Source organism: Pezoporus flaviventris, unplaced genomic scaffold (genome assembly GCF_033815535.1).
Source record: "Pezoporus flaviventris isolate CSIRO_AGI_PZ_B2104156 unplaced genomic scaffold, CSIRO_AGI_Pfla_v1 ptg000001l, whole genome shotgun sequence".
NCBI classification, from domain to species: Eukaryota; Metazoa; Chordata; class Aves; order Psittaciformes; family Psittacidae; genus Pezoporus; species Pezoporus flaviventris.
Genome location: NW_026892549.1, coordinates 15,844,182 through 15,859,199, shown reverse-complemented (window position 1 = coordinate 15,859,199; position 15,018 = coordinate 15,844,182). Strand labels below are relative to the sequence as shown.

General features: G+C 48.5%; 1 protein-coding gene across 19 annotated transcripts in view; it reads left to right on the top strand.

Moving 5' to 3' along the window:
* Positions 1-15,018, top strand: part of NEB (nebulin) — a 124,560-nt gene that overhangs the window by 33,807 nt on the left and 75,735 nt on the right. For all 19 annotated transcript variants that reach the window (XM_061445733.1, XM_061445651.1, XM_061445643.1 and 16 more), the window contains exons 39-54: positions 77-388; positions 1,179-1,382; positions 1,724-1,828; positions 1,924-2,031; positions 3,250-3,561; positions 4,590-4,793; positions 5,135-5,239; positions 5,335-5,442; positions 8,766-9,077; positions 10,106-10,309; positions 10,650-10,754; positions 10,850-10,957; positions 12,176-12,487; positions 13,517-13,720; positions 14,062-14,166; positions 14,262-14,369. In XM_061445733.1, the coding sequence (XP_061301717.1) occupies positions 77-388; positions 1,179-1,382; positions 1,724-1,828; positions 1,924-2,031; positions 3,250-3,561; positions 4,590-4,793; positions 5,135-5,239; positions 5,335-5,442; positions 8,766-9,077; positions 10,106-10,309; positions 10,650-10,754; positions 10,850-10,957; positions 12,176-12,487; positions 13,517-13,720; positions 14,062-14,166; positions 14,262-14,369 (2,916 nt within the window). The remainder of the gene's footprint in view (positions 1-76; positions 389-1,178; positions 1,383-1,723; positions 1,829-1,923; positions 2,032-3,249; positions 3,562-4,589; positions 4,794-5,134; positions 5,240-5,334; positions 5,443-8,765; positions 9,078-10,105; positions 10,310-10,649; positions 10,755-10,849; positions 10,958-12,175; positions 12,488-13,516; positions 13,721-14,061; positions 14,167-14,261; positions 14,370-15,018) is intronic.

Here is a 15,018-nt window from a genome sequence, read left to right as displayed (position 1 = left end):
TTTATGTTTTGCTTATATATTTTACCATTGTCTGTTTCTTACTGTAATTTCAGTAATGCAATCTTTGTCATTTTAGTACAAGTACAAAGAAGGTTACCGCAAGCAGCAGGGACATCACATTGGATTCCGCAGCTTACAGGATGATCCTAAGATGCTGTGGTCTATGCAAGTTGCGAAGATGCAGAGTGAGAGGGAATACAAGAAAGATTTTGAAAAGTGGAAGACAAAGTTTAATATGCCCGTGGATATGCTCGGCTTCCTTCTGGCTAAGAAATGTCAGGAATTGGTTAGTGATGTAGACTACAAAAGAGTGCTACACCGCTGGACTTGTCTGCCAGACCAGATTGATGTCGAGCAGGCAAAGAGGGTCTATGAACTACAGAGTGATGTAAGCTTCCTCAGAATTAAATTAATTTTTTTTATAGGAGATATACTACTTATTGAAAAATATTTTTAATAACTAGTTTGTGATGCCCATGTAGATCAGATTGCAGCTAAAATGCCGGTTTCACCGCTTGGAACGTTTTGCACAGTACAAACCACACTGCCACAGGGACCCCTACCACTAGATCAGGATGCTCAAAGCCCCATCCAACCTGACCTCAAACACTTCCAGGCACAGGTAATCCAGTACCTGTACCAGTGCCTCCCCACCCTCACAGGGAAGAATTTCTCCCTAATATGTAATCTGAATTTCTCCTCTCTCAGCTTAAAGACATTCTCCCTGTAAACTGTTGAAAAGAAATAAACAACTGGCTGTAGTTGTGTATGGCAGGGGGAAGGCAACAGAATCAAATATTTTCCTCTGAAGGGCCATCAGTGGTCAAAGGCATGCCAGGTGTGCAGAGGCAAATGGTACGAAGAGTGTTAGGTGATGAGGTGTAAGGCTTCCCTGATGGCTCTGCCAGCTGGAGATGGCCAAGTGTGGCAGTTGGTTCCCAGGGAGATGAGGAGGATGGAGGTGGAAGGTATGTGGATGGCTTGGCACTAGCTCCTGCTGCTGTCGGGGTGGGCAGGCAGGCTATGTGGATCTGAGCTTAATGGGAGTCCCTTTTCTGGTGGTAAGTGGTTTACCCGGGGAATGTGTTTTGGTCGGCAGAGCTTCCCTTGGCAGGAGGAATGGTTGCATGGCGTAAGGAGGATGCTGAGCAGCTTTGTGTCCTTGCCTGTCCTTTCAGAATGTATACAAGTCTGACCTTACATGGCTGAGGGGCATTGGCTGGTCCCCGATTGGTTCGCTGGACAACGAGAAGAATAAGAGGGCGAGCCTCATCCTGAGTGACAAGAAGTATCGGCAACACCCGGACACCATCAAATTCACGAGTCTTCCCGACTCAATGCCCATGGTTCTGGCAAAGCACAACTCTGAAATCATGAACCAGGTGAGCTTTGCTTGTGTTTTGAACCTGAGGGGAGTAGGTGCATGGCCCAAGATGCTGTGTTCTCTCCTTCCGAGGCCTGGGTTTCTTAATGGGGATATTGCCTCTTCTTGCATGGGGTCTTTGTTTTTGTTGTTTGTGATCAAATTCTCTTATGTGTTAATGGGCGCAGGGTAAAAAAGAAAAAGGGTGTATTTTTAGAATGTTTTGGGTCAAGAAGAGGTGTTCCTGAGGCACTGCAAAGTGGAGTCCTCCTGGCTTCAGTTCCTTGATCCAGTTTGCTGTTTGAGTTTGTTGCTCTGTGCTAGCTTGGCCTTCTTTCACGTTGGACTTGTTCTTTTCAGCGTGCGTACACGTCAGCCTGGGAGAAAGATAAAACCAGCATTCACATTATGCCGGATACACCTGGTATTTTGCTGGCCCAGCAGAACAAAGTGAACTACAGTGAGGTAGGTGGCTGAGCTGGGGTTAAGCGTCCATCCCTGGACGCTGCTGTGGCCTGGGAAGCAGTGTTGTTTGAGGGGAGTGGTTGTTTCTGTTCCAGAAACTGTACCGACTTGCGATGGAGGAAGATAAGAAAAAGGGCTATGACATGCGAGCAGATGCCATTCCCATCACATCTGCTAAAGCTTCCAGAGACATTGCAAGTGATGTAAGTACAGGGGAGCCCCTGTCGGCCCCCCCTTTCAAAGAGTTTCTGGGTGCTTGTAATTGAATGCAGGGCTTCTGACCTGAGCCAAATGGAGCCAAAACAGCTCTTACATGTCATAACCAGGCAGCCAGTCCATAAGTATTTTGATTCTGGAGGGTCTGCATGTAGCTGGCCCTGCATGCTGTTGGTGTGCAGTGTTGTTAGGGAATTTGCAGATGGTGTGGGGAGAGTATGTGTGCGATCTGTGCGATGGACGTAATCCAAAGCAATGCCCCTGCGGGGCTTGTGGCAGCATCACCTTGAGCATTCGGGCTGGACTTGTGACATGTGTTTCTGCCGCCAGTATGGCGGGTCTGTATGCCCTGACATTACAGCAATGCAGTTGAGATGGACAACTGGATCGAAAAATCAAGCCAGATTTTGTGTAATGACTGGGCAGTTATCTTTTCTGTCCAGGGGTGGGTGGAGTCACTGGAGGCCAGTCATTGCAGTGCCAGAGAGTATCTTTTCAGGTCTCAGCTCTGCAAGATCCGAATTTAATCTCTCATGTGATATTCAGTAGTTAAAGGCTCCTTTGTTGACTGGAAGGAAATGAGTTTGATCTCTTCGGAGTCTTACGTGAGGTTTCACTGAGAGGCAAGGGAAAGAGTGCTTTGTCACTTGTTACTTTCTTGTCACTTCCCACTCAGTGGCTGTAAACCTGCACCTCAGTGCACACACTGGGCTGGGAGGATAAGACTCCTGAGCACTGGGCAGGAGAGCCTGGAGCAGTGCAGTATGCCAGCTGCTATGGGCTGTTATGGGTGAGTACCGGTAGGACTGTGCAGATGGAAGCCCAGGTTGCCTGCTGGAGCAGTCTAGTGGTTTTCCCTGACTTTTCCATCCCAGCTGCTGAGCAGGCCTCTCAGTGGCCTGACTGGGGATGTTTTAGGTTGTGTGCAGAGCCTGTCTTTTGGTATGCAGACCTCCTGGTTCCTGAGCTAGCTGTGTTGCAGTTCTTGTCTGGGCTCCATGCACCTCCTGTGTCCCAGTGTAGACATGGCACGGGATGGAAGTGTGTAGGACACAGTCAGGCTATGAGGCACTTAGTCGCCTCTTCAGGTGGTGATCTTGCCAGACACCATTAGAAAAGTGCATGCTCAGAGATGCTGCTACAGACCAGTGTCACAAGGGAGAAGAGCTGTCCTAAAACTGACTTGAGCTTCTTCAATCCTGCAGTACAAGTACAAGGAAGGCTATCGCAAGCAGCTTGGCCACCATATTGGAGCCCGTAACATAGAGGACGATCCAAAGATGATGTGGTCGATGCACGTAGCCAAGATCCAGAGCGACAGGGAGTACAAGAAAGCCTTTGAGAAGACAAAGACACACTTCAGTAGCCCAGTGGATATGCTGGGAATCGTGTTGGCCAAGAAATGTCAGGAGCTGGTCAGTGATGTTGATTACAAGCACCCTCTGCATCGGTGGACCTGTCTGCCGGACCAGAATGACGTTGTGCAAGCCAGGAAAGTGTACGACCTCCAGAGTGATGTAAGTTGTTCCTCGCTGTCCATGTGAAAACCAGGAAACAACGTTGGTCAGTAGTATTCCTTTCTTGGAGCAAGTCCAGATGGGGAGCATAAGTGTATGCTTCTTCTGTGGGACTGAGACTGTGTGGTGTAGGTAAATTCTTGCTGAATCCTAGAATGGTTTGGGGTTGGAAGGGACCTCAATGATCTCCACTTCCCATGACTTCTACAGTACGAACCAGTCTTCCACTAGACCCGGTTGCTTAAAGCCCTGAATACTTGCAGGCACTGGGCATCCAGATGTTCTCCTGGCACCCTGTGGCAGTGCTCACCACCCTCACAAGGAAGAACTTCTTCCTAATACCTAATCTTAGTCTCTCCTCTGACAGTTTAGTGCCATTCCCCCTGTATTTCTATTGAAAAGAAACGTACAGTTTCAGCCTTTCTCTTCCGGGTCTCATTAGTTTCTGATTTGACAGTTCAGGAGAGGTCGCAGCAGTCGAGCTTTATTTTTGCTGAGATTTGTCAGGAATGGCCAGTGCTGGTGTTAGTGTGTGGTCATACGTGATGGTCACAGAAGAGCCCTGTCTTGCCTTGAGCATTCTGGGGAAGGGTTGTTGCAGGTGTCTGTAGGTGTGTATGGCAGGGGGAGGGCAACAGAGTCAAATGTTTTCCTCTGCAGGACTGTCAGTGGTCAAAGGCATGCCAGGTGTGCAGAGGCAAATGGTACGAAGAGTGTTAGGTGATGAGGTGTAAGGCTTCTCTGATGGCTCTGCCAGCTGGAGATGGCCAAGTGTGGCAGTTGGTTCCCAGGGAGATGAGGAAGATGGAGGAGGAAGGTATGCGGATGGCTTGGCACTAGCTCTTGCTGCTGTAGGTGTGAGAAGGCAGGCTGTGTGGATCTGAGCTTAATGGGAGTCCCTTTTCTGGTGGTAAGTGGTTTCCCCGGGGAATGTGTTTTGGTTGGCAGAGCTTCCCTTGGCAGGAGGAGTGGTTGCATGGTGTGAGGAGGATGCTGAGCAGCTTTGTTGTCCTTGCCTGTCCTTTCAGAATGTGTACAAGTCTGACCTTACATGGCTGAGGGGCATTGGCTGGTCCCCGATTGGTTCGCTGGACGACGAGAAGAATAAGAGGGCGAGCCTCATCCTGAGTGACAAGAAGTATCGGCAACACCCAGACACCATCAAATTCACGAGTCTTCCCGACTCAATGCCCATGGTTCTGGCAAAGCACAACTCTGAAATCATGAACCAGGTGAGCTTTGCTTGTGTTTTGAACCTGAGGGGAGTAGGTGCATGGCCCAAGATGCTGTGTTCTCTCCTTCCGAGGCCCGGGTTTCTTAATTGGGGTATTTCCTCCTCTTGCATGGGGTCTTTGTTTTTGTTGTTTGTGATCAAATTCTCTTATGTGTTAATGGGCGCAGGGTAAAAAAGAAAAAGGGTGTATTTTTAGAATGTTTTGGGACGAGAAGAGGTGTTCCTGAGGCATTGCAAAGTGGTGTCCTCCTGGCTTCAGTTCCTTGATCCAGTTTGCTGTTTGAGTTTGTTGCTCTGTGCTAGCTTGGCCTTCTTTCACGTTGGACTTGTTCTTTTCAGCGTGCGTACACGTCAGCCTGGGAGAAAGATAAAACCAGCATTCACATTATGCCGGATACACCTGGTATTTTGCTGGCCCAGCAGAACAAAGTGAACTACAGTGAGGTAGGTGGCTGAGCTGGGGTTAAGCGTCCATCCCTGGACGCTGCTGTGGCCTGGGAAGCAGTGTTGTTTGAGGGGAGTGGTTGTTTCTGTTCCAGAAACTGTACCGACTTGCGATGGAGGAAGATAAGAAAAAGGGCTATGACATGCGAGCAGATGCCATTCCTATCACATCTGCTAAAGCTTCCAGAGACATTGCAAGTGATGTAAGTACAATGGAGCCCTTCTTGGAACACCTTTCTCAGTCTTTCTTTACATTTCATGAAAAGGCTTGGGAAAAAAATCTTAGAATCCTAGGGTGGTTTGTGTTGGAACAACCTTAAAAATCATGTTGTTGCTACCCCCCTGCCACAGGCAGGAATACCTCCCTCATTAGACCAGGCTACTCCAAGTCCTGTCCCAGCTGGCCTTTGACATTTCCAGGTATGGGGCAGCCTCAGCTTCTCTGTGTAACCTTTTGTAGTGCCTCACTGCTATCATTCCGAAGACATTCTTCCTACTGTCTAATCTGAGTCTATCCTCTTTCTATTTAAAACCATTTTCCTCTGACCTGTTACTATATTCCCTGATAAAGAGTCCCTCCCTATCTTTCCTGTAGTCCCTCTTTAGGTATTGGAAAGCTTTTATAAGGTGTTCCTAGAGTCTTTTCTTCCCCAGGCTGCAGAACTCCATGTCTCTCTACTAGTCTCCATTGGAGAGGTGCTCTGGCTCTTAGAGCATCTTTTTTTTTGGCTTCCTGTGGACTTGCTCCAACAGGTCCATGTCTTTCTTACACTTTGTGCCCCAGAGCTGATCTCAGTGTTCCAAGTGGGGTGTCATGAGGGTAGAGCAGATAGTATCTCCTCCCTTGACCTGCTGGCCAAACTTCTTTTGATGCAGCCCAGGATATGATTGGCTTTCTGTGCTAATCAGTTTTTAATCCACCAATACCCCCAAGTCCTTGTCCACAGGCTGTTTTCAGTCAATTTATATGTCTGTGACTGTGTCTGGGAGTGCCTTGACCCACATACAGGCCTTTGCACTTGCCTTGTTGAAACTCATGAGGTTCACCCAGTTTCACCTCTCATACGTGTCAAGGTCCTGCTGGATGGCATCTCTTCCCTCTGATATATCAATCACACTACTCAGCCTGGTGACATCCACAAGCTTGCTGAGGGTGCACTCAGTCCCACTGTCCATGTTCCCAGCAATGCCATTATATAATACTGGTCCAAGTACAGACCTCTGAGGGACACAACTCATCACTGGTTTCTACCCAGACATCAAGTTATTGACCACAACTCTTTGAGTGTGACCATCTAGCCAATTCATTGTCTGCTGAGTGATCCACCCATCAAGTATATTTGTCTCCATTATATAAATGAAAATGTTGCATGGAACAGTATCAAATGCTTCACACAAGTCCAGGTAGATGTTGTCAATCCCTCTTCCTTTATGCACCAATGTTGTAGCCCCATGGTAGAAGGCCACCACGTTTGTCAGTCATGATTTGCCCATAGTGAAGCCATGTTTGGTGTCACCAGTCAGTTCTGTTTAATGTGTGCCTTAGCGTAGGTTCCTGGAGGATCCTCTCCATGATCTTGCCAGGCACCAAGGTGAGACTAACCAGCCTGCAGGTCCCCAGGCCTTTCTTTTTTGCCTTTTTACATAGGCTATGTTTCCCCTTTTCCAGTCAGTGGGAATTTCACCAGATTGCCATGACATCTCAAATAGGATAGATAATGGCTTGGCCACTTTACCTGCCAGTTACCTCAGAACCCACAGATGCATCTCATCGGGTCCCATGGAGTTGTGCACCTTCAGGTTCCTTAGATGATCTTGAACCTGATCTTCTCAGGTCGTGGGCAGTACTTTGTTCTCCCAGTCCCTGCTTTTGCCTTGTGTGACTTTGGTGGTGTGGCTGGAGCACTTGCTGGTGAAGACGGAGGAAAAATTTTGTTGAGTACCTCAGCTTTCTCCATGTCAGTTGTAGCCATGTCTCCCATTTCATTCATCGCAGGGGTACAGTTTCTTTCATCTTCCTTTGTTGTCCTATCTACCCAAAGAAACCTTCCTTGTTGTTTTTTACATCCCTAGCCAAGTTCAGCTCCAACTGTGCTTTAGCTTTCCTGATCCACTCGATGATCTCCTTGACCATATCTCTATAATTTCTTCAGGATGTGTGTCCCATTGCCTATGGATTTTGGTTTTGGTTTGGTTTTGCCTCTATTGCCTATGCATTTGAGTTTGGCTAATAGGTCTTCACTTAGTCAAGCTGGTGTCCTACCTCTCCTGCCTGACTTCCTAAATACTGGGATGGAGAACTCTTGTGCCCTGAGAATGTCTTTAAGTAGAATCATAGAATCATAGAATAGTTAGGGTTGGAAAGTACCTTAAGATCATCTAGTTCCAACCCCCCTGCCATGGGCAGGGACACCTCACACTCCAGCTCTCGTTTATTCCTGTATTTCTGAGGAGACTATCCCCAGGTATCCCACTCACTAGCACCCTAACCAACTGAAAGTTTGCCTTTCTGAGGTTTAGGGTACTGACTGTACTTTTTACTTGTCCTGTATCCTTGTTATTGAGAAATCTACCAGAGCGCAATTGCAACAGCCGAGGCTCTCTCCAATAATGACCTCTTCAGTAAATTCTTTCACATGAGTGAGCAACAGCTCCAGCAATGCTTCTCTGCTGGTCAGGACTCAATCACCTATGTTAGGAAGCTCTTACAATGCACTCCAGAAGTCTCCTGGACTGCTTGCTGTTTGCTGTATGGTTTTTCCAACACATGTCCACATGGTGAAAATCCCCTGTCAGGACGAGGGACTCGAAGTGTAATGCTCCCTCCAGGTGAACAAAGAACTATTCCTCAGCGTCTTGCTCCTAATTGGGTTGACTTTAGTAGACAGCAGCCACAAAGATTCGTTTCTTTGCTTCATCTCTAATTTTCATCTAAAAGTTCTCAATATGTACATTTTTGAAAAAGTATTGTGTTGCCCCTTGCCGTTTCTCACTCAGTGGCTGTAAACCTGCACCTCAGTGCACACACTGGGCTGGGAGGATTCGAGTCTTGAGCACTGGGCAGGAGAGCCTGGAGCAGTGCAGTATGCCAGCTGCTATGGGCTGTTCTGGGTGAGTACCGGTAGGACTGTGCAGATGGAAGCCCAGGTTGCCTGCTGGAGCAGTCTAGTGGTTTTCCCTGACTTTTCCATCCCAGCTGCTGAGCAGGCCTCTCAGTGGCCTGACTGGGGATGTTTTAGGTTGTGTGCAGAGCCTGTCTTTTGGTATGCAGACCTCCTGGTTCCTGAGCTAGCTGTGTTACAGTTCTTGTCTGGGCTCCATGCACCTCCTGTGTCCCAGTGTAGACATGGCACGGGATGGAAGTTTGTAGGACACAGTCAGGCTATGAGGCACTTAGTCGCCTCTTCAGGTGGTGATCTTGCCAGACACCATTAGAAAAGTGCATGCTCAGAGATGCTGCTACAGACCAGTGTCAGAAGGGAGAAGAGCTGTCCTAAAACTGACTTGAGCTTCTTCAATCCTGCAGTACAAGTACAAGGAAGGCTATCGCAAGCAGCTTGGCCACCATATTGGAGCCCGTAACATAGAGGACGATCCAAAGATGATGTGGTCGATGCACGTAGCCAAGATCCAGAGCGACAGGGAGTACAAGAAAGCCTTTGAGAAGACAAAGACACACTTCAGTAGCCCAGTGGATATGCTGGGAATCGTGTTGGCCAAGAAATGTCAGGAGCTGGTCAGTGATGTTGATTACAAGCACCCTCTGCATCGGTGGACCTGTCTGCCGGACCAGAATGACGTTGTGCAAGCCAGGAAAGTGTACGACCTCCAGAGTGATGTAAGTTGTTCCTCGCTGTCCATGTGAAAACCAGGAAACAACGTTGGTCAGTAGTATTCCTTTCTTGGAGCAAGTCCAGATGGGGAGCATAAGTGTATGCTTCTTCTGTGGGACTGAGACTGTGTGGTGTAGGTAAATTCTTGCTGAATCCTAGAATGGTTTGGGGTTGGAAGGGACCTCAATGATCTCCACTTCCCATGACTTCTACAGTACGAACCAGTCTTCCACTAGACCCGGTTGCTTAAAGCCCTGAATACTTGCAGGCACTGGGCACCCAGATGTTCTCCTGGCACCCTGTGGCAGTGCTCACCACCCTCACAAGGAAGAACTTCTTCCTAATACCTAATCTTAGTCTCTCCTCTGACGGTTTAGTGCCATTCCCCCTGTATTTCTATTGAAAAGAAACGTACAGTTTCAGCCTTTCTCTTCCGGGTCTCATTAGTTTCTGATTTGACAGTTCAGGAGAGGTCGCAGCAGTCGAGCTTTATTTTTGCTGAGATTTGTCAGGAATGGCCAGTGCTGGTGTTAGTGTGTGGTCATACGTGATGGTCACAGAAGAGCCCTGTCTTGCCTTGAGCATTCTGGGGAAGGGTTGTTGCAGGTGTCTGTAGTTGTGTATGGCAGGGGGAGGGCAACAGAGTCAAATGTTTTCCTCTGCAGGACTGTCAGTGGTCAAAGGCATGCCAGGTGTGCAGAGGCAAATGGTACGAAGAGTGTTAGGTGATGAGGTGTAAGGCTTCTCTGATGGCTCTGCCAGCTGGAGATGGCCAAGTGTGGCAGTTGGTTCCCAGGGAGATGAGGAAGATGGAGGTGGAAGGTATGTGGATGGCTTGGCACTAGCTCTTGCTGCTGTAGGTGTGGGAAGGCAGGCTGTGTGGATCTGAGCTTAATGGGAGTCCCTTTTCTGGTGGTAAGTGGTTTACCCGGGGAATGTGTTTTGGTTGGCAGAGCTTCCCTTGGCAGGAGGAGTGGTTGCATGGCGTGAGGAGGACGCTGAGCAGCTTTGTTGTCCTTGCCTGTCCTTTCAGAATGTGTACAAGTCTGACCTTACATGGCTGAGGGGCATTGGCTGGTCCCCGATTGGTTCGCTGGACGACGAGAAGAATAAGAGGGCGAGCCTCATCCTGAGTGACAAGAAGTATCGGCAACACCCGGACACCATCAAATTCACGAGTCTTCCCGACTCAATGCCCATGGTTCTGGCAAAGCACAACTCTGAAATCATGAACCAGGTGAGCTTTGTTTGTGTTTTCAACCTGAGGGGAGTAGGTGCATGGCCCAAGATGCTGTGTTCTCTCCTTCTGAGGCCTGGGTTTCTTAATGGGGATATTGCCTCTTCTTGCATGGGGTCTTTGTTTTTGTTGTTTGTGATCAATTCTCTTACGTGTTAATGGGCGCAGGGTAAAAAAGAAAAAGGGTGTATTTTTAGAATGTTTTGGGACAAGAAGAGGTGTTCCTGAGGCATTGCAAAGTGGAGTCCTCCTGGCTTCAATTCCTTGATCCAGTTTGCTGTTTGAGTTTGTTGCTCTGTGCTAGCTTGGCCTTCTTTCACGTTGGACTTGTTCTTTTCAGCGTGCGTACACGTCAGCCTGGGAGAAAGATAAAACCAGCATTCACATTATGCCGGATACACCTGGTATTTTGCTGGCCCAGCAGAACAAAGTGAACTACAGTGAGGTAGGTGGCTGAGCTGGGGTTAAGCGTCCATCCCTGGACGCTGCTGTGGCCTGGGAAGCAGTGTTGTTTGAGGGGAGTGGTTGTTTCTGTTCCAGAAACTGTACCGACTTGCGATGGAGGAAGATAAGAAAAAGGGCTATGACATGCGAGCAGATGCCATTCCCATCACATCTGCTAAAGCTTCCAGAGACATTGCAAGTGATGTAAGTACAGGGGAGCCCCTGTCGGCCCCCCCTTTCAAAGAGTTTCTGGGTGCTTGTAATTGAATGCAGGGCTTCTGACCTGAGCCAAATGGAGCCAAAACAGCTCTTACATGTCATAACCAGGCAGCCAGTCCATAAGTATTTTGATTCTGGAGGGTCTGCATGTAGCTGGCCCTGCATGCTGTCGGTGTGCAGTGTTGTTAGGGAATTTGCAGATGGTGTGGGGAGAGTATGTGTGCGATCTGTGCGATGGACGTAATCCAAAGCAATGCCCCTGCGGGGCTTGTGGCAGCATCACCTTGAGCATTCGGGCTGGACTTGTGACATGTGTTTCTGCCGCCAGTATGGCGGGTCTGTATGCCCTGACATTACAGCAATGCAGTTGAGATGGACAACTGGATCGAAAAATCAAGCCAGATTTTGTGTAATGACTGGGCAGTTATCTTTTCTGTCCAGGGGTGGGTGGAGTCACTGGAGGCCAGTCATTGCAGTGCCAGAGAGTATCTTTTCAGGTCTCAGCTCTGCAAGATCCGAATTTAATCTCTCATGTGATATTCAGTAGTTAAAGGCTCCTTTGTTGACTGGAAGGAAATGAGTTTGATCTCTTCGGAGTCTTACGTGAGGTTTCACTGAGAGGCAAGGGAAAGAGTGCTTTGTCACTTGTTACTTTCTTGTCACTTCCCACTCAGTGGCTGTAAACCTGCACCTCAGTGCACACACTGGGCTGGGAGGATAAGACTCCTGAGCACTGGGCAGGAGAGCCTGGAGCAGTGCAGTATGCCAGCTGCTATGGGCTGTTATGGGTGAGTACCGGTAGGACTGTGCAGATGGAAGCCCAGGTTGCCTGCTGGAGCAGTCTAGTGGTTTTCCCTGACTTTTCCATCCCAGCTGCTGAGCAGGCCTCTCAGTGGCCTGACTGGGGATGTTTTAGGTTGTGTGCAGAGCCTGTCTTTTGGTATGCAGACCTCCTGGTTCCTGAGCTAGCTGTGTTGCAGTTCTTGTCTGGGCTCCATGCACCTCCTGTGTCCCAGTGTAGACATGGCACGGGATGGAAGTGTGTAGGACACAGTCAGGCTATGAGGCACTTAGTCGCCTCTTCAGGTGGTGATCTTGCCAGACACCATTAGAAAAGTGCATGCTCAGAGATGCTGCTACAGACCAGTGTCAGAAGGGAGAAGAGCTGTCCTAAAACTGACTTGAGCTTCTTCAATCCTGCAGTACAAGTACAAGGAAGGCTATCGCAAGCAGCTTGGCCACCATATTGGAGCCCGTAACATAGAGGACGATCCAAAGATGATGTGGTCGATGCACGTAGCCAAGATCCAGAGCGACAGGGAGTACAAGAAAGCCTTTGAGAAGACAAAGACACACTTCAGTAGCCCAGTGGATATGCTGGGAATCGTGTTGGCCAAGAAATGTCAGGAGCTGGTCAGTGATGTTGATTACAAGCACCCTCTGCATCGGTGGACCTGTCTGCCGGACCAGAATGACGTTGTGCAAGCCAGGAAAGTGTACGACCTCCAGAGTGATGTAAGTTGTTCCTCGCTGTCCATGTGAAAACCAGGAAACAACGTTGGTCAGTAGTATTCCTTTCTTGGAGCAAGTCCAGATGGGGAGCATAAGTGTATGCTTCTTCTGTGGGACTGAGACTGTATGGTGTAGGTAAATTCTTGCTGAATCCTAGAATGGTTTGGGGTTGGAAGGGACCTCAATGATCTCCACTTCCCACGACTTCTACAGCATGAACCGGTCTTCCACTAGACCCGGTTGCTTAAAGCCCTGAATACTTGCAGGCATTGGGCACCCAGATGTTCTCCTGGCACCCTGTGGCAGTGCTCACCACCCTCACAAGGAAGAACTTCTTCCTAATACCTAATCTTAGTCTCTCCTCTGACAGTTTAGTGCCATTCCCCCTGTATTTCTATTGAAAAGAAACGTACAGTTTCAGCCTTTCTCTTCCGGGTCTCATTAGTTTCTGATTTGACAGTTCAGGAGAGGTCGCAGCAGTCGAGCTTTATTTTTGCTGAGATTTGTCAGGAATGGCCAGTGCTGGTGTTAGTGTGTGGTCATACGTGATGGTCACAGAAGAGCCCTGTCTTGCCTTGAGCATTCTGGGGAAGGGTTGTTGCAGGTGTCTGTAGTTGTGTATGGCAGGGGGAGGGCAACAGAGTCAAATGTTTTCCTCTGCAGGACTGTCAGTGGTCAAAGGCATGCCAGGTGTGCAGAGGCAAATGGTACGAAGAGTGTTAGGTGATGAGGTGTAAGGCTTCTCTGATGGCTCTGCCAGCTGGAGATGGCCAAGTGTGGCAGTTGGTTCCCAGGGAGATGAGGAGGATGGAGGTGGAAGGTATGCGGATGGCTTGGCACTAGCTCTTGCTGCTGTAGGTGTGGGCAGGCAGGCTATGTGGATCTGAGCTTAATGGGAGTCCCTTTTTCTGGTGGCAAGTGGTTTACCCGGGGAATGTGTTTTGGTTGGCAGAGCTTCCCTTGGCAGGAGGAGTGGTTGCATGGTGTGAGGAGGATGCTGAGCAGCTTTGTTGTCCTTGCCTGTCCTTTCAGAATGTGTACAAGTCTGACCTTACATGGCTGAGGGGCATTGGCTGGTCCCCGATTGGTTCGCTGGACGACGAGAAGAATAAGAGGGCGAGCCTCATCCTGAGTGACAAGAAGTATCGGCAACACCCAGACACCATCAAGTTCACGAGTCTTCCCGACTCAATGCCCATGGTTCTGGCAAAGCACAACTCTGAAATCATGAACCAGGTGAGCTTTGCTTGTGTTTTGAACCTGAGGGGAGTAGGTGCATGGCCCAAGATGCTGTGTTCTCTCCTTCCGAGGCCTGGGTTTCTTAATGGGGATATTGCCTCTTCTTGCATGGGGTCTTTGTTTTTGTTGTTTGTGATCAAATTCTCTTATGTGTTAATGGGCGCAGGGTAAAAAAGAAAAAGGGTGTATTTTTAGAATGTTTTGGGTCAAGAAGAGGTGTTCCTGAGGCACTGCAAAGTGGAGTCCTCCTGGCTTCAGTTCCTTGATCCAGTTTGCTGTTTGAGTTTGTTGCTCTGTGCTAGCTTGGCCTTCTTTCACGTTGGACTTGTTCTTTTCAGCGTGCGTACACGTCAGCCTGGGAGAAAGATAAAACCAGCATTCACATTATGCCGGATACACCTGGTATTTTGCTGGCCCAGCAGAACAAAGTGAACTACAGTGAGGTAGGTGGCTGAGCTGGGGTTAAGCGTCCATCCCTGGACGCTGCTGTGGCCTGGGAAGCAGTGTTGTTTGAGGGGAGTGGTTGTTTCTGTTCCAGAAACTGTACCGACTTGCGATGGAGGAAGATAAGAAAAAGGGCTATGACATGCGAGCAGATGCCATTCCCATCACATCTGCTAAAGCTTCCAGAGACATTGCAAGTGATGTAAGTACAGGGGAGCCCCTGTCGGCCCCCCCTTTCAGAGAGTTTCCGGGTGCATGTAATTGAATGCAGGGCTTCTAACCTGAGCCACATGGATCCAACTTACGTGTCATAACCAGTCAGCCAGTCCATAAGTATTTTGATTCTGGAGGGTCTGCATGTAGCTGGCCCTGCATGCTGTCAGTGTGCAGTGTTGTTAGGGAATTTGCAGATGGTGGGGAGAGTATGTGTGCGATCTGTGCAATGGACGTAATCCAAAGCAATGCCCCTGCGGGGCTTGTGGCAGCATCACCTTGAGCATTCAGGGTGGATTTGTGAGGAGGAGTCCGGCCCTCACTGTGAGCACCCTGCATGCCCCTGGTAGTAGACACAGCTGAACTGCACAATGGTAGCAAAAAACCCCAACCTATTTTTAGTGTAGAAAATAAAGGCAGGGTAAAATAAAATATTTTTTCTGTTATTTTTATTTATTAATATAAATATTTATTTAATTTAACTACTGTCTACACTTAATCTTCCTATTCTGTCTTTATGTTCCTCATTTTTTATCTCCTAAATAGATATAATTGTAGTTTATTTGGGTGCTATCTTGGGGGTTACTAATTGATATTTCCTTTTAGTTTACTCATTGAGATTTGTGGCTCTTGTATTG